Raw genomic sequence first — 23,416 nt, 5'->3', positions numbered from 1 at the left:
GCCACCTGCACGTGCCCTCAGGGGTACTCCCACACCGGAGAGAGGACCAGGGAGTCACAACCAGAACATGTCTGGCCCACAGCCTCTCGGACTCTGGCCATTGCACCGCCCTGACAAGCAGAGGCCCCTGGTGTGCATAATACCTACCCAGGTGTCCACAAAAGGGCAGTTAGGATTCCAATAGTTGTATTCCTTAAACAGCCAACCCAGCCCCAGGACATGCTATTTGCAGACTCACACTGTATGTTCTGGACTAAAGGTAGCTTACGGTGAGTCAACAGACCCCAAAATATACTAGGAGTTTTATAGCTAAGCAAACACCTCATAGAACCAAACACACAGCTGGCACTAATGAGAGTCCCCTGGGCTCCAAACACCAACAAGGAAGGGAGGAGAGTGGGGCCTGTGGCTGGGACAGCACACACACCTGGGAGGGTATAAAAGCCAACAGGACACCCTGAGCACCTCACACACAGTCGCACTCACACTCACACCCTCCTCCAGCCCCACCACCACCGTCATGGCCGCGTCCACCCTGTCCATCTGCTCCAGCGACCTGAGCTATGGCAGCCGCGTCTGCCTGCCTGGCTCCTGTGACTCCTGCCCCGACTCCCCCTGGCAGGTGGACGACTGCCCAGAGAGCTGCTGCGAGCCCCCCTGCTGCGCCCCCAGCTCCTGCACCCCGGCCTCCTGCCTGACCCTCATCTGCACCCCTGCGAGCTGTGTGTCCAGCCCCTGCCAATCAGCCTGCACCAGCTCCTGCCAGCCCTCCTGCGGCAGCTCCTCCCCCTGCCAGGAAGACAGCTGTGTGTCTGTCTGCTGCAAGCCCGTGTGCTGTACCCCTGTCTGCTGCACCCCTGTCTGTTGCAAGCCCGTCTGCTGCACCCCTGTCTGCTGCAAGCCCCTCTGTTGCACCCCTGTCTGCTGCAAGCCCGCGTGTTGCACCCCTGTCTGCTGCACCCCTGTCTGCTGCAAGACCTCCCCCTGCTCATCCTCCTCATGCTGCCAGCCCCCCTCCTGCGTCCCCAGCTCCTGCCTGACCCTCCTCTGCACCCCTGCGAGCTGTGTGTCCAGCCCCTGCCAATCAGCCTGCACCAGCTCCTGCCAGCCCTCCTGCGGCAGCTCCTCCCCCTGCCAGGAAGACAGCTGTGTGTCTGTCTGCTGCAAGCCCGTGTGCTGTACCCCTGTCTGCTGCACCCCTGTCTGTTGCAAGCCCGTCTGCTGCACCCCTGTCTGCTGCAAGCCCCTCTGTTGCACCCCTGTCTGCTGCAAGCCCGCGTGTTGCACCCCTGTCTGCTGCACCCCTGTCTGCTGCAAGACCTCCCCCTGCTCATCCTCCTCATGCTGCCAGCCCCCCTCCTGCGTCCCCAGCTCCTGCCTGACCCTCCTCTGCACCCCTGCAAGCTGCGTGTCCAGCCCCTGCCAATCAGCCTGCACCAGCTCCTGCCAGCCCTCCTGCAGCAGCTCCTCCCCCTGCCAGGAAGACTGCTGTGTGTCTGTCTGCTGCAAGCCCGCCTGCTGCACCCCTGTCTGCTGCAAGCCCCTCTGCTGCACCCCTGTCTGCCCGGGGGCCTCTCCCTGCTCTGCCCCCTCCTGCTGCCAGCCCAGCCCCTGCTCCTCGTCCTGCTGCAGGCCCTCTTCCTGCGTGTCCCTGCTCTGCCGCCCCGTGTGCAGACCCGCCTGCTGCGTGCCCGCCTCCCCCTGCTGTGCCCCCGCCTCCTCCTGCCCAGCCCAGCTGCTGCCGCCGGGCCTCCTGCGTGTCCCTGCTCTGCCGCCCCGTGTGCTCCCGCCAGGCCTGCTGTGGCCCCGCCTCGGCCCAGAAGTCCTGCTGCTAAGTGATCTTCTTAAGGTCACCCCAAATCTCAAGAGCGCATCTGCACAGCCTGGATTCTTTACTAAGCAGCAAGACAAGTGTCTGTCCCCCTTCCCTGGCCCCTGTGGTGGACACTGGTCACCCGTTCCCCACCGTGCATTTTTCCCACTGATTTTCCTCCAGTACTAACTTTTCCCAAGTTGACATGCCCTGCCTCCTACACCTGGGTTGGCAGTGACCCACAAGGCCAGCTGGGCTCCCCCAAGCCTCTGGACCTTACTTGCAGTGAAGGGAGAGATCAGGTACATCTCCTGAGCTGTGTCTCAGCATCGCCGCTGGCCCGGTGTGGGCCTGGCTCCTGCACTGCTTCCTGAGCTGGTTTCGTCATCGCCCCTCATTCTGCGAGCTGTCAAACCCTCCAATAAATTCCTACTTTGATCGGTTTAACCAGAATTCGCATATGTGGTTTCCAACAAAGACCCCTACCTGACACCCCCACGTAAGGTGGCCTGTGCTTGTCCCCTGGCCGCCGTGTTCCTGCCCATCAGTAGAGCCCAGGAGGTGCCTCTGGTGACACGTTTGTCCAGCACAGGGATCCACGTTCAAGGTTGTAAGGCTCAGTAGTCTGATGGCAGTGCCTGGGGAAGAGCCACCCTTCAGGGGTGACCTCCCTGAGCCCAGACTCTCTCCGGCCCCCGCACTCCAGAAGGATGGACTCCACAGGCCCGTGCCGATAAGAGCCAGCACTGCAGGCCTGGAACAGCTGTCCTTAGCCTGCTCACAAGGTGGGCCCTCGGGTGGTGTCTAGGAGTGTGGATTTGGGAAGGGTTTGCACCCATGTGCTAGGAGGGTCTCACTGGGCATAAACTGTACAAACACTATGGCTTGTGCTGAACACCCCATCTTCCTGGGGATCTGGAATGTTGGTACACACCAGGCAGTGGGTGCCCACGTGACACGGCCCTGATAAATACCCTGCGTGCTGACCTCTGATGAGCTCCCTGGGGGGCGACACATCTCACAAGTTGTCGCTGCTCCTGGCTGGGGAGTTGGGCATGTCCCGTCTGACCGCACTGGCCAGGGCTCTGGAAATGCATGCCCCATATCCCTCAGCTTCTCCCCATGCACCTTTGCCCTGGTCTGATTTTGCTCTGCGTGCTGAGTCCTGGGAGGTCCGTTAGCAAACCACCAAATCCTGGGGACCCCCACGCCCATCAGCCTGGCAGAAATGTTCGCATCTGACGACAGTAAGCATGGCCGGGAAGATGGGAACAAGGTCCGTTCTGTGCTGCAGGTGGGAGCCCTCATGTTTTAGAGCAAGTTGGTAACATTTAGAAGAGCTGAACCTTGCTTATTCCACACCCCTGGACGGCTCCCCTGGAGAAGACGTCACATGTGTGCACAAGAAAGACGTCAAAAACACGTGGACTCTTTCCCCATGGAGTTTGAAGCCCAAGTGTTGAACGCCATGAAACACCCTTCAGTAGGAGAACGGACAACTGGACCACGTACATACACACTCAGGAAAAGCGTGGGGTAGAGTCCACGTGACTGAAACATCTGTTTCATGGCTGAACACAACACTGAGTAAAAAGAAAAGTCACGCTGCAGATTGACACGTGCAGAATGGCACCCACTGAAAGGCTAAAACCACAAAGTGATACTTAGTCTTCGTGGCTATAAACTTCTCTATGAAAACTAGAAGAGGGTGTGTGGGAATGTGACTACCAGCCTCCAAACTGGGGCTACCCCAAACGGAGGGGGCAGGGGCACATGGGGCTGTCAACAGCATCTGGAATATTCTATAAGTATGGCAAAATATTAAGGTTTCTGTTAACTCATAGATACATGAATGTTAATTCTATTATTTTCTATGCTTTCTGAAATATTTTATAATAAAAATACTATGTAGAAAGGTAAAATGTGTTCTATAGACGAATTCCTGAGCCAGATTCAGTAAGATGAGAAACAATAAAAAGAAAGTTTCATTCAGAAAATTTAAAGTTGCTCTCTCAAACTGGGGAGCAAATGGAAACACAATTACAAATTGTGTAATAAACAAAGGAAATAAACAAAGCCAGTCCGAGTACTGCTCCTCAGAGCATGGGGGCTTGGGTGAAGCAGGACTCAGAGGGTAACCAAATCCTTAAGGACATACTGCAGAAAATAAGCAAAATTGAAAATAAATGAGATTTTAATTCAGAAAGTTAAAAAAAACTTCCAAAGGAAATAAAAGAAATCAATTAATAAAATCAATGAATTAAAAACATAAAAAGCAATAGTAGATATAATCAAGGAAACCAAGCATTTATTTTTTAAAAGTCTGTGAAAGGGGCGCTTGGGTGGCACAGCGGTTAAGCCTCTGCCTTCGGCTCAGGGCGTGATCCCGGCGTTGTGGGATCGAGCCCCACAAGGCTCTTCTGCTATGAGCCTGCTTCTTCCTCTCCCACTCCCCCTGCTTGTGTTCCCTCTCTCGCTGGCTGTCTCTATCTCTGTCGAATAAATAAATAAAATCTTAAAAAAAAAAAAAGTCTGTGAAAGAATAAAAATGCTGGAAAACAATAAAAAGACATAGTGGATACTAAATATAAAACCAGACACATGACTGAAGATGGAGAACATCTTAAATTATGGAAAGAAATATACATCTTTAAATCAACACAATCAAATTTCTTGGACTAAGGGGGTAATTTTCTAGGAAAATATCACTGAAATCAGTGTAAGGGAAGGTGAAACGCCTGAAGAGGCCGGCAACACGGGAGAACCTGGAAGGTCAGGGTGACACTTGCTGCCACACAAAGTACAAGACCCGCGGTTGACGCAGGAGCAGACGCGCAGCACAGGGGCCCCAGGGGTCCAGGACGACCCTCAGCCTCAGTGCCACGTGATTCCCAATCAGGGTGTGGCTGCGGTTTAGTGGGGGCAGTGACGAGACCAGCCGACTGGGCGTCTGTATGGGGAAAACAAACTTTGCCTTCTTCCTCACATCATGCACGAAATTAATGGGGGGAGGGTAAGAGCATCAGAGCTTAATGCAGAAGGTAAAATAGTGGAGGTCCAAAAGGATACACAGGAGAATATCTTCACAATGTGTGGTTGGCAAAGACATCAAAAACACTAACCATAAAAGGAAAGAGTCAGGGGTGCCTGGGTGCCTCAGTCGGTTCAGTGTCCAACTCTTGGTTTCATCTCGGGTCGTGATCTCATGGGTCATGGGATTGAGTCCCGTGTTGGGCTCCTTGCTCAGTGGGGAGTCTGCTTGAAGGTTCTAGCTCTCTACCCCTCCCCCCACTCATGCACTTTCCCTCTCTAAAAAATAAATAAATATTAAAAAAGAAAGAAAGAGTCATTACACTGGACTTCATTAAAATTAGGAACTTCTATTCCTCAAAGGACACCATGAACACCACAACACATCCATTAGGACGCCTCAAGTTAACAAGTCTATTACCCTGAGTGTCAGCGAGGATGTGGAGAAACTGGAACATAAACATTTGCTGGAAGGAATGTATATGGGTATGGTCACTTTGGAACTGGTTTCGCAGTCTCTCAATCATACACCAATCATGTGGCCCAGACATGCCACTCCTGGCTGTTTACCCAAGAGAAGTGGCCACACAAGTCCACACAAAGAATTGTTCATGAATGTTCGTACCAGCCGTATGTGCATCAACAGCTGAGCGGATAAACAAGTTGTGTTATATCTGCCATGGAATACTACTCAGCACAAAAAGAAGGCAACCGTATCCATATTTAAATATCTCAATACACTCGGGGAAGAAGTCAAACCCTAAGAGTTCATACTATATAATTAATTTACATGAGACCGTAGAGAACACAGATCTAACCTAGATGGGAAGGAGCTCTGGATTTCCTGGGGCCAGGGTCCAACGGGGTGGGATGAAGAACACATGGGAAATTCTCGGGATGATGGAGAAGTTCTATATCTTGCTTGTGGCAGTGGTCACACAGGTGCATATTTTCCCAAAGCTAAGCAAATAAAAGCTTTAGATGGGTACGTATTACCGTATGTAAATCATACTTCAGTAAAGTTGACTTTTTAAAAAGGACACCATCAATAGAATGAGAAAAACATGGGGCGCCTGGGTGGCACAGCGGTTAAGCGTCTGCCTTCGGCTCAGGGCGTGATCCCGGCATTATGGGATCGAGCCCCACGTCAGGCTCCTCTGCTGTGAGCCTGCTTCTTCCTCTCCCACTCCTCCTGCTTGTGTTCCCTCTCTTCCTGGCTGTCTCTATCTCTGTCGAATAAATAAATAAAATCTTTAAAAAAAAATAGAATGAGAAAAACAAGTTCCTGACTTGGAAGAGTCGTGTGTAATGCTCATACCCAATGGAGTGCTGGAAGAACTTGTATCAAGTTCTTCCCAGGCCTGTGTTCAAAACATCACAATGAGAACTGTGGTGTATTTATACCATGGGAAAGGCATATGCAACAAATCAGGGCTTTTTTGTTGTTGTTGTTTTCTAGAGAGCCAGTTATTAAACATTTATCACACACCACTGTATATATACAACAATTAACTCATATTTGGAATATATAATAAATTTTTATAAGCCAATGAGAAATACAAATAATCCTACATTTAAAAAAACCAAGCAAATGACTTGAACATGCACCTCAGAAGAAAAGATATCCAAATGTTCAATGAGCAGCTTTAGTCACCAGGGAATGCAAATTGATGCAATGATGTGGTATGGCTACACCCTTTCCAACATGGGTAAAATTTTAAAAGACTGGTAATACCTCATTTTATAAGGGATATAGAGTAACTACAAGTCATAAGATTGGCCAGTGGGAAGGTAAATGTCTTTAGAAAGCCATTGGACAAAATATGAGCTAAATTGCACATGTGCCTATCATTCGATCCAGAAATTGCACTCGTGGGTGCACACTGAAGATTGGCAAATATGTCCACCAAAAACAAAATCCACAAGAATTTTTATAGCAGCAGCATCAATATTAGCCAAAATCTGGACATAATCTAAATCTCTATTATTGGGAAAGAGAGTGAATCGATAATGCATAGCAAGTTTTAATGTAGCAACTTGTAGCACAGAAAAAAAAAATGAATGAACTACTGACTCTGCAGCCACATGTGTGCTTGTCACAGACATTCTGTTGAGCAAAAGGAGCCATAAACTAAAGAGTAGGTAGAACTGGCAAAACCAATCCACGGGGAAAGAAGGTGGAATAGCGACTCCTTGGGGGAGGTGGGTTAACTGAGAAACAGCACAAGGGAACATTTGAAATTCTGGAAACATTCTATGTCTTCAACAAAATAGTCGAAGGGATAACTCTTCCAATCCAGAAGATTACACCCAGCTAAATTACCAATCAAGAATAAGGGCAGAATAAAGTCATTTTTAGTTATGCTATGCTCAAAAATTTATCTCCCATGCAGCCATTTTCAGAAAGCTACCAAAGGGTGTGCTCCACCCAAATAAAGGCATAAACCCAGAAAGAAAAGGACACTGCATTCAGGAAATAAGAGGCCCGTGGTATGAGAGAGATGGAGAAAAATCCAAAGACAATGGTGAGAGGATATCCCTGGATGACACCTATGCCCCTGTGCAGCCACGGGAAGAGATGGCAGACATCAGCCCACAAATAGAGGGAGCTCATGGACAGACACTTCCACAAAATAAAGGAAGCTGGCAGATTGCCTGATATGTTCAACCCTCTTGAGTGGAACTTGGGGATAAATTAGTCAGAGGATTTGGAGATGATTTAATGATAGGTACACAGAGCAAGAAGCAAATAAATGTAAGAAGCAATTGTTGACTCTAAAAAAGGAAAAACACAAGCAAAAACAAAACATGTACAACTGAGGAAATTAAATCTGGCCCCACTACACAGACCTGGCTATGAACAACATGCCCTGGTTAAAGTGATACAAGTTCGACAATGATTCAACCAAATACTGGGGTATTGCTGCCTTTTGAGGCTGGAAAGAGGAACTTTTCATGGGGTTTGGAGGGAAACAAGAGAAAGTGCTTTCCTCCACAACAGAAAACCACATCATAACTAAAATTGAAAACTCAAGGGGGGAGTGGGGAAGATGGCAGCAGAGTAGGGGGCCCTAGGCTCACCTCACCCCACAAATACAATTAGATAATTCCTCCTAAATACCCCCGAAGTTGATCTGAATGAAGACTGGCAGAACACACTCCACAATAGTGGGAGAGAAGAAGCCACATAAAAGAAGGTAGGAAGTACGGAGATGCGGCTTGGGAGAGAAACGGATCATGGCCACTGCAGTGGGGAGGGAGCTGTGGTCATGCAGAGGGGCAACAGACACACTAGCACACAGGGGAGCACACAGGGAAAACGAATCCCCATAGCAATTGTCATGGAAAGCAAGAGGGTCCAAATTTCATGAGTTCCTACAACCAGCAGGGCTTAGAGCCTGGAGTTTTAAAGGTCAGTGTGCTTGGCTCTGGGAAAGCCTGAAGGACATTGGGGCTGCTCTTGGAGAAAATGCAGGGCAAACATCCCTCAGACATACAGCAGGGGAAAAGTGATCTGAAAAACACCTGAGGCACACAGTAGGAAGGTTATTTGCTCAACCAGAAGCACATTCCAGAGAAGCAGCATTTAATGGAGAGACCCCTCTGTGAACACAGGAACTGGCAGGTGCCATTTTCCTCCCATATCCTTCAGCATAAGCACTGGACCACCTACAAAAACCAGCCCAGTGATGACACTAGCTACCTAACTAGCTTACACCAAGCCCCACATCCCCTGTGCTCCAGAAGAACCACCATTCCCAGTCATGCTCACCTCAGTCCCAGTGCCATGGCCCCCTCATTCAGAAGACCAGTCCAAATGTCTACTCACACTGCATCTCCCAATATGGGAGTCTCGTGGAGCCTTGGTTCTGGTGATGGTGGTGACAGGTCTCATTTCACAAGGAGCCCAGAGCACAGCTAATTTAAAATATGTCATATTCGAGACAAGGACTAAACACTGACCACAACAAGTAAAGAAAGCCTAGAGATGACTGGCCTGAAGGATAAGGTGGCCAGGACACGACAGCAGAGCACACGCAGCACACACGGGAGAGAGTCCCTGAAGCACCAAGCCCTGGGGGACAGGGGACATGACATGGCAGGGTGCTACAGGGTCTCCTCTTCATAAAGCCCTTACCTTCAAAAACAGGAGACAGAACTGACTTTCCTAACACAGAGACACAGGCACAGAAAGTTAGACACAATGAGAAGACAGACAAATTTGTACCAAATTAAAGAAGAGGACAAGGCCACAGCCAGAGATCTAAGTGAAACAGACATAATGAAAATATTTTTAAGATTTATTTATTTGTTTTTAGAGAGAAAGAGACAGAGAGCATGAGTGGGAGGAGGAGCAGAGGGAGAAGGACAAGCAGACTCTGTGCTGAGCATGGAGTCTGACGGGGGGCTCGATCCCATGACCCTGAGATCATGACATGAGCTGAAATCAAGAGTCAGACACTTAACTGACTGAGCGATCCAGGCATCCCTCCTCATGGAAAATTTAAAGCAATGATCATAAGGATACTTACTGGACTTGAGAAAAGATTGGAGGACATCAGTGAGACAATTAACATAGAATAAGGAATAACAGCAGAGATAAAGGGCTCAATAAACAAAATGAGAAACAGGCTTGATGGAATGCACAGCAGTCTGGAAGAAGCAGAGGGCTGAATTAATTACCTAGAAGACAAAGTACTGGAAAGTAATGAAGCTGAACAAAAGAGACAGAAAAGGATAATGGAACACAGAAATAGACTTAGGGAATCACTGACTCCATAAAATGCAATAACATTCGTATTACATGGGTCCCAGAAGAAGAAGAGAGAGAAAAGGGGGCAGAGAATTTATTTGAAGGTATAATAGCTGAGGGGCACCTGAGTGGCTAGGCCAGTTAAGCATTTGCCTTCAGCTCAGGTCATGATCCCAGGGTCCTGGGATCGAGGCCCGCATCAGGCTTCTTGCTCAGCAGGGAGTCTGTTTCTCCCTCTGACCCTCCTCCTGCTTGTTCTCTCTTTTTCTCTCTCTCATAAATCAATCAATCTATCTATTTATCTATCTTTTTTTTGAAAGATATAATAGCTGAAAACTTCTTTCATCTGAGGAAGGAAACAGACCTTCAGATCCAGAGAGTACAGAGAACTCCCACCAAAATCAAGAAAAGCAGATCCATACCAAGAAAAATTGTACTTAAAATGACAAAACATAGTGATAAAGAAAAAATATTAAAAGCAGCAAGAAAGAAGAAGACAGTAAATTACAAGGGAAAACACATAAGGCTAGCAGGGCATTTTTCAGCAGAAACTTTTCAAGCCAGGAGGGACGGGCATGATGTGTTCTAAGTGCTGAATGGGAAAACTGCAGCCAAGAATCCTCTGTCCATCAAAGCTGTCATTCAGAATAGAAGCAGAGATACAGACTTTCCCAGGCAAACAAAAACTAAACCAGCCTCGCAAGAAATAGTAAAGAGGACTCTTTGAGTGGGAAAGAAAGATCACAGAGACAGTATGAGGGCAGGAAGCACAAAAGCAGTAAAAATGAATATTTCTATAAAAAGTCAGTCAAGGAACACACAAAATAAAAGGATGTAAAATATAACAACATATACTTAAAATGTGGAGGGAGAGGAGTAATGAATGGGTTCAAATTTGAGTGAACATCAACTTAATACAGACTGCTTTACGCAGAAGAGGTTATATACAAACCTAAACCATGTATCAAAACCACTATGCAAGAATAAAGAGAGAGAAATCCAAATATATCACTAAAGAAAACCAGCAAACCATGAAGGAGAGAAAGACAAAAAAGGATCAGAGAAAATCTTCAGAAACAACCACAAAACATTAAAATGGCACTAAATACATATCTGTCAATAATTCCTCTGAATGTAAATGGACTAAACACTCCAATCAAAAGACACATGGTGTCATCGTGGATTAAAGAAAAAAAAAAACAAAACTCATCCATATGGTGCCTACAAGAGACTCATTTTAGATGTAAATAGACCTGCAGATTGAAAGTGAGGGGATGGAGAAATATCTATCATGCAAATGGATGTTAAAAGAAAGCCAGTGCAGCCATACTTATATCAGACAAACTAGATTTTAAACCAAAAACTGTAACAAGAGATGAAGAAGGACACTACATCATAATAAGGGGGACAATCCAAAAAGAAGATCAGAAGATCTAACAACTGTAAATATTTATGCCCCTAACTTGGGAACATCCAAATATATACAGCAGTTAGTAATGAACAGGAAGGAACTCACTGATAATACGATAATAGTGAGGGACTCTAACACCCCACTCACAGCAATAGACAGATCATCTAAGCAGAAGATCAACAAGGAAGCGAGGGCTTTGAATGACACGCTGGGCCAGATGGACTTCACAGATATATTCAGAGCATTCCATCCTAAAGCAGCAGAATACGCATTCTTCTCGAGCGCGTGGAACATTCTCCAGAATAGATCACATGCGGGGTCACAAATCAGCCCTCAACAAGTACAAAAAAACTGAGATCACACCATGCATATTCTCAGACCACAACACTATGANAGCAATAGACAGATCATCTAAGCAGAAGATCAACAAGGAAGCGAGGGCTTTGAATGACACGCTGGGCCAGATAGACTTCACAGATATATTCAGAGCATTTCATCCTAAAGCAGCAGAATACGCATTCTTCTCGAGCGCGCGTGGAACATTCTCCAGAATAGATCACATGCGGGGTCACAAATCAGCCCTCGACAAGTACAAAAAAACTGAGATCACACCATGCATATTCTCAGACCACAACACTATGAAACCTGCAGTCAAACACAAGAAAAAATGTGGAAAGACACAAACACATGGAGGTTAAAGAACACCCTACTAAAGAATGAATGGGTCAAGCAGGAAATTAAAGAGGAAATAAGAAAATACATGGAAGCAAATGAAAATGAAAACATGACCGTCTAAATAAAACCTTTGGGATGCAGCAAAGGTAGTTCTAAGAGAGAAGTGTGCTGCAGTATGCGCCCACCTCGAGAAGCAAAAAATCTCCAATACAAAACCTAACCAGACGGCTAAAGGAGCCAGAACAGGAACAACAAATGAAGCTTAAAGCCGGCAGAGGAAGGGAAATAATAAAGATTAGAGTGGAAAGAAATGATACAGAAACTAAAAAAACAGAGACTAGATCAATGAAACCAGGAGCTGGTTCTTTGAAAAAAAATCAATAAAATCGACATATCCCTAGCCAGACTTATCAAAAAAGAGAGAGAGCAAGAGACAGGAACCCAAAAAATAAAAGCACAAATGAGAGAAGAGAAATAATAACAATCCCCACAGCAATACAAACAATTATAAGAGAATGTAGTGAAAACCTATATGCCAAAAAATTAGCAACCTAGAAGAAATGGATAAATTCCTAAAAAATACAAACTACCAAAACTGAAACAGAAAGCAACAAGAAAACTCGAACAGACCCATAACCAGCAAAGAAATTGTCAATAATCAAAAACCTCCCTAGGGGCGCCTGGGTGGCTCAGTCGTTAAGCGTCTGCCTTTGGCTCAGGGCGTGATCCCAGCGTTCTGGGATCAAGCCCCACATCAGGCTCCTCCGCTGGGAGCCTGCTTCTTCCTCTCCCACTCCCCCTGCTTGTGTTCCCTCTCTCGCTGGCTGTCTCTCTCTGTCAAATAAATAAATAAAATCTTTTTTTAAAAAAAAAAAAGCCTCCCAACAAACAAAGTCCAGGACCAGATGGCTTCCCAGGGGAACTCTACCAAACAGTTAAAGAGTTACTACCTGTTCTTCTCAAACTATTTCAAAAAACAGGAAAGGAAGGAAAACTACCAAATTCATCCTACGAGGCCAGCATTACCTTGATTCCAAAACCAGATAAAGACTCTGCTAAAAAAGAGAACTACAGGCCAATATCCCTGATGAACACGGATGCAAAAATCCTCGGTAAGATACTAGCAAACTGGATCCAACAAAACATTAAAAAAATCATTCACCACAATCGAGTGGGATTTATTCAGTATAAAGTGTGGTTCGGTATTTGCAAATCAATCAGTGTGATACACCACATCAACAAGAGAAAGGATAAGAACCACGTGATCCTTTCAAAAGACACAGAAAAAGCATCTGACAAAGTACAACATCCATTCATGATAAAAATCCTCAACAAAGTAGGGATGGAGGGAACACACCTCCACACAACAAAGGCCATATAAGAAAATCCACAGTGAACACCATCTTCAATGGGGAAAAACTGAGAGCTTTTCCCCTAAGGTCAGGAACAAGACAAGCCTACCCACTCTCACCGCTGGTATTCAACATACTAGAAGTCCTGGCCTCGGCAATCAGACAACAGGAAGAGATAAAAGGCATCCAAATCAGCAAGGACGAAGTCAAACTTTCACTATTTGTAGACCATATGATACTCTCTATAGAAAACCTGAAAGACGCCACCGAGAAACTGCTAGAACTGATGCATGAATTCGGTAAAGTGGCGGGATACAAAACCATGTACAGAAATCTGTTGTGTTTCTACACATCAGCAATGAAGTAGGAGAAAGAGAAATTAAGGAATCAGTCACATTTACAGTTGCATCAAAAATAATAAGATACTGGGGTGCTTGGGTGGCTCAGTCAGTTAAGCATCCAACTCTTCATTTTGGCTCAGATCATGATTTCAGGGTGGTGAGATCAAGCCCCGAGTCAGGCTCCCCACCCAGCAGGGAGTCTGCTTAAGCTTCTCTCTCTCTCTCTTCTGTCCCTCCCCACCGCTCATGCACACACACACACACTCCCTCTCTCAAATAAATAAATAAATCTTAAAAAAATAATAATAAGGTACTTAGGAACAAACCTAGCCAAACAGTTGAAAGATCTGTACTCTGAAAACTATAGAATTCTGAGAAAAGCAATTAAAGTTGATACAAAGAAATGGAAAATCATTCCATGCTCATGGACTGGATAAAAATATCATTAAAATGTCTATCCTTCCCAAAGCAATCTACATATTCAGTGCAATACCTATCAAAATACCACCAGCATTTTTCACAGAACAGGAACAAACAATCCTAAAATTTCTATGGAACCACAAAAGACCCCAAATAGCCAAAGCGATCCTGAAAAAGAAAAGCAAAGCTGGAGGCATGACGATTCCGGACTTCAAGCTGTATGACAAAGCTGTAGTCATCAAGACAGCATGGTACTGACACAAAAACAGACACATAGCTCGACAGAACAGAATAGAAAACTCAGAAATGACCTTCACCTATATGGTAAACTAATTTTTGACAAAGCAGGAAAGAATATCCAATGGAAAAAAGACAGTCTCTTCAACAAAGGGTGTTGGGAAAACTGGACAGCTACATGCAGAAGAATGAAACTGGACCATTTTCTTACACCATACACAAAAATAAACTCAAAGTGGATGAAAGACCTAAATGTGAGACCTGAAACCATCAAAATCCTGGAAGAGAACATTGGCAGTAATTTCTGTGACATCGGCCATAACATGTTTCTAGATATGCCTCCTGAACAAGGGAAACAAAAGCAAATATAAACTATTGGGACTTCATCAAAATAAAAATCTTCTGCACAGCAAAGGAAACAACCAACAAAACTAAAAGGCAACCTACAGAATGGGAGAAGATGTTTGCAAATGACATATCTGAGAAAGGGTTAGTATCCAAAATATATATAGAACTTGAACACTCAACACCCCAAAAACAAATAATTCAATCAAAAAATGGGCAGAAGACATGAACAGACATTTCTCCAAAGAAGACATCCAGATGCCAACAGACACGTGAAACGATGGTCAACATCACTCAGCATCGGGGAAATGCAGATCCAAACCACGATGAGATCCCACCTCACACCTGTCAGAATGGCTAAAATGAACAAGTCAGGAAACGACAGGTGTTGGCAAGGATGTGGAGAAAGGGGAGCCCTTGAACACTGCTGGTGGGAATTCAAACTGGAGCAGCCACTCTGGAAAACGGTATGGATGGAGGTTCCTCAAAAAGTTAAAAATAGAGCTACCCTATGACCTAGCAATTGTGCTACTGAGTATTTACCCAAAGGATACAAACAAACTAATTCAGAGGGATACGTGCACCCCGATGTTTACAGCAGCATTATCAACAGAAGCCAAACTGTGGAGACAGCCCGAGTGTCATCGACAGCTGAATGGATAAAGAAGACGTGCTGTACACATACACACTGGAATATCACTTAGCTTTAAAAAAGAATGAAATCTTGGCATTTGCAAAGACATGAATGGAGCTAGAGGGTATTATATTAAGTGAAATAAGTCAGAGAAAGACAAATACCATATGATCTCACTCATACGTGGGCTTTAAGAAACAAAACAAATGAGCAAAGGGGGGAAAAGACAAGACAAACCGAGAAACAGACTCTTAACTCTAGAGAACACACTGCTGGTCACCAGAGGGGAGATGGGTGGGGGGATGGGGGAAGTAGGTGACGGGGATTAGAGAGAGCATTTGTCATGATGAGCACCACGTGATTAAAATAAAAACTTTTAAAAGCTAAACATTAAAAATTAAAAATAAAACTGAAAAGTCGGTAATCAGAAGGGGGAATGAAGCATGAGAGACTATGGACTCTGGGAAACAAACTGAGGGCTTCAGAGGGGAGGGGGTGGGGGAATGGGATGGGCTGGTGATGGGTAGTAAGGAGGGCACGTATGCATGGTGCACTGGGTGTTATACGCAACTAACGAAGCATCGAACTTTACATCGGAATCCGGGGATGTACTGTATGGTGACTAATATAACATAATAAAAAAACATGATTATAATAAAAAAACTGAAAAGTCAAGAAAGAGCAGACTATGCATGTCTTTTGGTAATTGTGAGATAAACAGGGGAACAAGAACAGTGTCTGGGATGGACTGTGGGAGTCACCCCGCCGAGTCTGCAGGTGGAGCAGGGGACGGGGTGCCCCCCCCGCCCCGCAGCCAACACGCCCATGTTCAGTGAGGAGCATTCCGGCCGTGTGTGGAGCAGACCAGATTTCACGCCAAAGATACGCAAGCAAAAATGGCAAGCAAAAATGTTCAGATACACCCGAACAACAGGGGCTCTGCATCCTAGTGTCTGCTTTCCGGACACAAGCAAACAGCCATTGCCAGACATAGTCAGAGTCTTGGGGTTGGTGTAACAAACATCTTACAGCAAATAAACTAATAAGGGTTGTCAGGAAACACACTCTGAGCAATAACAAGGAAAAGGAAGGCTGGTTGAGACTCAGGTGAGGCTCAGCACTCCAGGGACAGATATAAAAGCCCCGATGCCCAGAGCACCTCTCTCACGCACCTGTCACACACACCCCTGTCCTGCTCACCTCCCAGCACAAAACTCCAGCATGGCCGACACCTGCTGCTCCAGGACTTACGTTGTGGCCGCGTCCACCGTGTCCGTCTGCTCCAGCGACCTGAGCTGTGACAGCCGCGTCTGCTCACCCACTGCTTGCACCAGCTCCTCCTGGCAGGTGGACAATTGCCAGGAGAGCTGCTGCGAGCCCCCCTGCTGCGCCCCTACCTCCTGCGCCCCCAGCTCCTGCCTGACCCTCATCTGCACCCCTGCCAGCTGTGTGTCCAGCCCCTGCCAATCAGCCTGCACCAGCTCCTGCCAGCCCTCCTGCTGCAGCAGCTCCCCCTGCCAGGAAGACAGCTGTGTGTCTGTCTGCTGCAAGCCCGTGTGCTGCACCCCTGTCTGCTGCAAGCCCCTCTGTTGCACCCCTGTCTGTTGCGAGACCTCCCCCTGCTCATCCTCCTCATGCTGCCAGCCCCCCTGCTGTGCCCCCAGCTCCTGCCTGACCCTCCTCTGCACCCCTGCAAGCTGCGTGTCCAGCCCCTGCCAATCAGCCTGCACCAGCTCCTGCCAGCCCTCCTGCTGCAGCAGCTCCCCCTGCCAGGAAGACAGCTGTGTGTCTGTCTGCTGCAAGCCCGCCTGCTGCACCCCTGTCTGCTGCACCCCTGTCTGCTGCAAGCCCGTCTGCTGCAAGCCCATCTGCTGCACCCCTATCTGCCCAGGGGCCTCCCCCTGCTCTGCCCCCTCCTGCTGCCAGCCCAGCCCCTGCTCCTCGTCCTGCTGCACGCCCTCTTCCTGCGTGTCCCTGCTCTGCCGCCCCGTGTGCAGACCCGCCTGCTGCGTGCCCGCCTCCCCCTGCTGTGCCCCCGCCTCCTCCTGCCACCCCAGCTGCTGCCGCCGGGCCTCCTGCGTGTCCCTGCTCTGCCGCCCCCTGTGCTCCTGCCAGGCCTGCTGTGTCCCTGCCTCGGCCCAGAAGTCCTGCTGCTGACCGGGCACGTCCCTCCCCCCCCAGGGCCAACTGGGCTCAGGACCCACCCAGTGATGGTGGTCCTCCCAGCGCCCCCTCGGTCCAGTCCTGACCTGTGTTAGGTGGCTGCCCGCACCCAGGATGGGGTCCCCATGTGTCCACACTCCTGACCTCACCTTGATCTCCTGCCTCCCCAGACCGCTGACCCCGCTGCTCCCCGGGGCTCCTGCTCCCAGGAGGCGCCTCCACCTGTTCTGGGTCCCTGTCCTTCCCTCCCGGTGTCTCTGCTCGGGTCCCTTGGCCTCAACGTCTGACCTGTCAGCCCCTCCTCGGGCACCCCAATAAACTCACTTGTCCAACAGATCTGCTTCCTTTTATCTGACCCTCATGGGGGCGGGGGGATCCCAGGGTTTTGAGCGGACATTGGTCTCCTCCAGCTGCAAACATTGCTGGGAATGAGGGACTGAGAAATCGCGAAGGGCAGGGGCCTAACTCCTCTGGCCAGGGCCCCGGGGGGGCAGTCACACCCTCGCCCAGGAAGGTCAGTGCTGCTGGGCGCTGCATGCCCAGGGCCTCCCGAGGCTGGCTGCCTGCCCACGGGTCATGGTCTGGGGGTTCTCAGCCCCTGGCCCGTTTCCACCCACTGCCCTCGCTGGGCAAATGGATCCCAGAGAAGGTGGCCTGTGGGCTGTAGGCAGCACAGACCCTATGGGCCCGGGGTCCTCCTGGGGTCCTCCCACGGGCTCTTCCTGGAAAGGTAGAGGGGAAAGCGGTGTCATGGGGGAGGCAATGCTCCAAGCTCCTGAAGAAAACAACTAGGTTTGAAACAAAATATTAAGGGTGGGTGGAAGGACCCCCAGGATCCCGTCCTGGGCAGGACTCTGAGGGCCATCATCTGGTAGGTCTGGACTCTGCCCGGGAGTGCGAGGGACATGGAGTCATGGTGCAGGACCTTCCCTGTAAACTGGGAAGCCCGTCAGGCCTCGATTGCTGTGGACAGCAGCCTGCTCCGAAGTCAGGATGACAGTGGCCTCACGTGAGGACACTCGTGGACAAGGGCGGGGACATCCAGTAAGATCCCCTGCCAGTGTGGCCGGTACTGTCCCACCCAGGCCCCCACCCCCACCGCAGGAACACTTGTCCTGAGTGGTTTACACAAGTGACCTGGGAGTCTCCAGGCTTTTCCCCAGTCTCCTGGGCCATGCTGCCACCGCTGGTGAAGAGCCTTCCGGTTTTAGTCCACACCACCCAAGGCCGTGTGCGCCACCCACTCAGCCATGTAGACCCCTGGTGGGGGCGCTAATGAACGCCCATGCCCCACGCTGGTGATGGCACCTGGAGTGTGTCTCAGGCTCGGGCCCTCTGCACTAGGTCGTCACCCTGCTCTGCAGTCTCACTTCCAAACGGCTTGCGGTGTCGAGCGCCCTGAGCCCATGTGCTAATCCTTCGATTTATTCACAAGAAACACCGGCCTCACCCAGCCCTAACCATTCTCGTGGGCCTGCACCCCTGCAGGCACCCAGAAGACCAGGGTGTAATCTCATGGCTGCTCTCTGAGGTCTGAGGTCTGAGCTCCTCGTCCCCTTTATGAGGAGGAGACTGAGGGACAAAGTGTTGGGGAAACACAGTAGAGAAACACCCATGTGGCTTGTTGCCAGGCTGCCCAGGAAAGGGGCCCTTGACCAGCCCTGACCTCCTACCTGACCCACACAGCCCCAGGTCACCACAAGCCACAAAACCGGCTGCATCTGCCAGCCAGCCTGTCCCCGGCCCACCTGCTCCCCTCCCCCAGGCTATGGGAGCTCCCGTGGCTGCAAGACGCCCGCACAGCTCTGCTCTGCCAGCTCCTGTGAGCCCGGCCCTCCCGCTGCAGCCCAGGTGGCTACAAGCCCATGAGATTTCCCGTGGGGTCCTGCCCACCTCACTTAGACCACCACTTAAAGTACCCCTGCTTGCTGCCAAGCCAGGACCTCCCCAATCCCACCCTCGACTCAGGAAGAAGCCACCAAGGCCAGCCCTTCCCTTTCACAGCCAATGACTCTGTCATCACGAAACTCCTTCCAGGGCTGACCCAGCCACATCTGCATTCCCCCCAGAAAATGCCCCCAAGGCACCCCCCAGGATGCCCTGAAAGGCAGAGACCATGGACCCTCTTGGGCCTGACAGGCAACAGGAGACTCGCTCAGCCCCACACCACCCCAGGGTCGGTCAGACCATGCAACTACCTGTCCGCAGGATAACCCCAGTGAATACTTTAGAGTCTCACACCCTTCCCCTCTGTTTCCTGTGGTGGTTTCGCTGACAAAGGGAACCCCCAGCTCATCTGGGAATGGGGTGTTCAGGGGAGACATGTGACCATTAGCCAGCACCCAAGGGTCCCTGCCACTCCTCTCTGGGGCTTATACTGCCACATTTGGGGGACCAGAAGCTCTGCCCGCCAGCCATGTCTACCTCAGGTCATTGCTCTGCTCTCTGGCCACCATCACAGGTCTGAAACTGTGCTCCCGGGAAATCCTGTGGGCTGAGAACAAAAACTCCAGCCTGCTGTGAGCAGAAGCAGCCCCTCCCCATGCACAGTTGTGGGCTGTCGCAGAGGTCAGCAAGGCCACAGTCTTGCTAGGAGGTGGGGGCAGGGGAGACTGGCAGTTGGCTTGTCCAGGGCCCGGATGGTCTTTTTGGGACAGGTGGGCATCCTGGACTCATGCCTACATTCACAGACACTGGAATACCCTGTGTTCCAGCACCGGGCCATCTGCTGGGATGCAGAGGGCAGAAAACAGGACACAGCCTGTGGAGCTCCCGTCTGCTGAGCTGGGTTAGCAGAGAGCAGCTGGGAGAGGAAGTTCAGGAACAGCAATAGTGGAGAAAGGCCAAAACAGTGTGAGAACATGTCCAGACCAGAAGGTGGGAGGACGTGTGAACAAACATGTCCAGATGTAGCCAGATGCATCTTCCCACACACATGAGCAAACCTGAGAATGAGCTCCTGGAACTGCAGAGCAACAGGTCAGATGGTGGAGGCATGGAAATCACATTGCCCCACAAGAGGGTCTGGGTCCTCTATTTTTTTTATTTAAATTCAATTAACTCACATATAGTACATCATTAGTTTCAGATGTAGTGCCCAGTGATTCATCAGTTGCATAATAATCCAGTCAAGAAATGGGCAGAAGACATGAACAGACATTTCTCCAAAGAAGACATACAAATGGCCAACAGACACGTGAAAAAATGCTCCACATCACTTGTCATCAGGGTCTGGATCCTCTTAATAACAGCACAGATTCACAGCATGGGGCCTTGCATTTTTCTATCTTTGCCAACTTGATAAGGAACAATACCTTATCATTGTTCCTTTTGCCTAGACACATAACATTCCAAAGGGTGGATACACCATTATTGATTTATGCAGCAACAGGGGGACAGGCATCTGAAGTCTCTCTAGTTTTGATTATTACAAACAATACCACCCTGCTTACCTGTGTGCACTAGTGTATACTTTCACTGTGTCTAAATTCCTAGAAGTGGGACTTCCAGGTCAGAGTGTTTGCTGATTTTAAATTCTGAGAGATATCAACAAATGCCCTCAAAAGGACTTTCTAAATTGTGCCTACTAAGAGTGACATCGGAGAACATCAGGAATGGGGACTCTAAGGGCCCCCCTCCTCAGCCCCACAGAAGCACTGAAGAAACTGGCAAAGCTGCCAGAATCAATTTCACCTGAACTATGGAAAATGGTGAAAGGTTCACAACAATTAAGGGAATGCTTCATCAACACAAAAGCAACTGCAACCTGGTGCACTGGGTCCCAGTGAGGGCCCTGGTTCTGGAGGGAGAGAGTGGGCCCCATTCTCTGAGAAGTGTGGCTGTCTGTGCAGTGGCTCTGGAGGTGCCCACACCAAAGACTTGGCTTTATTTCTCATAAACTCTTGAAACTCTTTCAAGGCAGAGAAGCAGCTACACAGAGAGTGTTTGTCAAATGAACCCACTGTTGCCTGGGACAAGGGTATCAGTTGTGGCAAAGAGAAGACATCCCAAAATACTGAGGACAGAAAGCTGGGGAATGAAATGCTTGGAGGAATAAGCCTTTCAGGCTTCCACAGGTGACTGGGAGTCCGGAAGACGCCACACATGCTCACAAGGGGCCCGTGCTCAGAAAGGACCTGAGGAGGCCCTGAGCACTCACCACTGGCTACACATCCAGCTCTGGTGGGCAGGAAGTGAAGGTGAAGGTGAAGGCAGAGCTGTAAACTGCCTGGCCCAGGTTGTGGGCATGGTCCTAACACAAGCAGAGCCCAGCCACAAAAACTGGGGAAAAAATATTTTTGGTTCCAGGTGTTTAAGGAACTCTCTGTCAAATCACTATCTGACCACTATAATAGAATGGTGACCACACGTGACAAAGAGTGCAGTCATTAAAAAACAGTTTAGGTAAATCAAAGTTAAAAGAGGTCATTGCTAGTGGATAGACCTGCCCTACAAGAAATGATAATTCAGGCTGAAAGAAAAGGGCACTAAACAGAAACACAATGATAGGTCAGAACAGTCAGCAACAACAAACTATAGGGAAGATGAGAATCTGATATCCAGAATTATTGCATTATAATACTCAAAGTGTCCAGTTTTCAACAAAAAATATGAAGTATGCAAAGAAGGAAGAAAGGATGGCTCATTCACAGGGGGGAAAAAAGCAGTTAGCACAAAATCCCCCTGAGGAAGCCCAAGGACTGAACTTTCTAGACAAAACCTTTAAATAAACTCTCTTAATATACTCTAAGAGTCAAAGAAAACCATGACAAAGAACTAATAGAAACCAAGAGCATAATGTTCACCAAATTGATAGTATTAATAAAGAGACAAAAGTATAAAAAAGGAACCAAATAGAAATTCTAGGGTTATTGAACCAACTGCAATGACTGCAATGATAACCTCACTAGAGGAGCTCAATAGCACATGTGCACAGGCAGAAGAAAGACTTGGTAAATATGAAGACAGGACCGCTGAAATACTCCAGTTTGAGCTGTACATGGGAAAGGGGGATAAGGATACATGAACAGAGATAACAAGACCTGTGAAACACCATCAAGTAGACCAACATGCACTTGACAGGAATCGCCAAAAGAGAGGGGAGAGAGAAAGGGGCAGAAAAAATATTTGAAGAAATAATGGCCAACAACTTCCCAAACTAAAAAAACAAAAACAAAAACATATGATTCTACACAACCAAGAAGCTCAATGAACTCCAAGTAGAATAAATCCAGAGACAACCACACGAACATACATGATTATCAAACTATCCAAAGACAAAGAGAGAATCGTAAAAGCAGCAAGAGGGAAGATTAACAGTCAATTCCTCATCAGAAATGTCAGGGCAGAAGGTAGTGTAATGGTGAGTTTAAAGTGCTGGAAGAAGGACTGCCAACCAAAACAAATGTAGCAAAGAAAGATTAAGACACTTCAAGGTAAATGAAAGGTAAAAGAGTTCATTGCTAGTAGATAGACCTGCCCTATAAGAAATAATTCAGGCTGAAATAAAAGGGCAGTAATCAGTAACTTGGAGCCATAGTTAGAAATAAATAACTCCAGTAAGGGTGTTAGTTTGGGTAGTTCGTGTGTTTACAAGGATTTGTGCATTACATCTAATTCTTTGGTGTCCAGTTAGTACTCTCACATAACCTTTTTCATTTATGCAAGGTCAGTAGTGATGTCTCCATTTTTATTCAATTGAAGTGTTCTCTCTTTTTTTCTTAGTCAGTCTAGCTAAAGGTTTGTCCATTCTGTTGCTCTTTTCAAAGGACCAACTTTTGATCTCATTGATTATCTCTGTAGTAGTTCTGGGCTTTAATTAATCTGTGCTTTGTTTCCTTCCTATGGCAGCTTTGGGTTTAGTCCGCTCTTCTTTTCTAGTTCCTTAAGATGTAAAGTTAGGTTATGGGTTTAAATACTTTTCTTTTTAAGTTAAGTGTTGACAGCTATTAATCTGGCCCTGAGCACTGTTTTTGCTGCATCCCATAAGCACTGGTTCATTGTGTTGTCATCTGCTTTCATCCCAAAGCATTTTCTAACTTCTCTTGTGATTTCTTCTACCACCCATTGGTTGTTTCAGTGTGTGTTGTTTAATTTGCATTTATTTGTGAATTTTCTCACTTTTCTTCTGGTACTGGTGTCTTTCCATTGTGGTCAGAGAACTTCGCATGATTTCAACCTTTTAAAATTTACTGAGATTTGTTTTGTGGCCTAACATATAGTCTAATCTGGAAAATATCTCA

At 48.0% G+C, this 23,416-nt stretch overlaps 2 protein-coding genes across 2 annotated transcripts; both read left to right on the top strand.

Moving 5' to 3' along the window:
- Positions 1 to 520: 520 nt before the first annotated feature.
- On the top strand, positions 521 to 2,247 carry LOC109490648 (keratin-associated protein 10-4). Its single transcript, XM_034649716.1, is given in 3 exon segments — positions 521 to 1,351; positions 1,436 to 1,726; positions 1,728 to 2,247. Coding segments are annotated over 3 exon segments (1,230 nt in total). The 3' UTR covers positions 1,836 to 2,247.
- A 13,985-nt stretch (positions 2,248 to 16,232) lies between these two features.
- LOC117797355 (keratin-associated protein 10-8-like) lies at positions 16,233 to 17,168 on the top strand. The gene is made up of 2 exons (XM_034649019.1): positions 16,233 to 16,567; positions 16,745 to 17,168. The coding sequence occupies exons 1-2, from the start codon at positions 16,233 to 16,235 to the stop codon at positions 17,166 to 17,168; spliced, it is 759 nt and encodes a 252-aa protein (XP_034504910.1).
- The last annotated feature ends 6,248 nt before the right edge of the window (positions 17,169 to 23,416 follow it).

This window comes from Ailuropoda melanoleuca, chromosome 1, assembly GCF_002007445.2.
Source record: "Ailuropoda melanoleuca isolate Jingjing chromosome 1, ASM200744v2, whole genome shotgun sequence".
NCBI lineage: Eukaryota > Metazoa > Chordata > Mammalia > Carnivora > Ursidae > Ailuropoda > Ailuropoda melanoleuca.
The sequence above is the reverse complement of the archived record's forward strand: the minus strand, read 5'-3'. Positions and strand labels throughout refer to the sequence as shown.

What these genes read in the sequence shown, in the direction of transcription:
- LOC117797355 (XM_034649019.1), top strand. Translation starts at nt 16,233, where the DNA reads ATGGCCGACACCTGCTGCTCCAGGACTTACGTTGTGGCCGCGTCCACC. An exon ending in TCTGTCTGCTGCAAGCCCGT is followed by an intron (nt 16,568 to 16,744) that starts GTGCTGCACCCC and finishes AGCCTGCACCAG; the next exon opens with CTCCTGCCAGCCCTCCTGCT.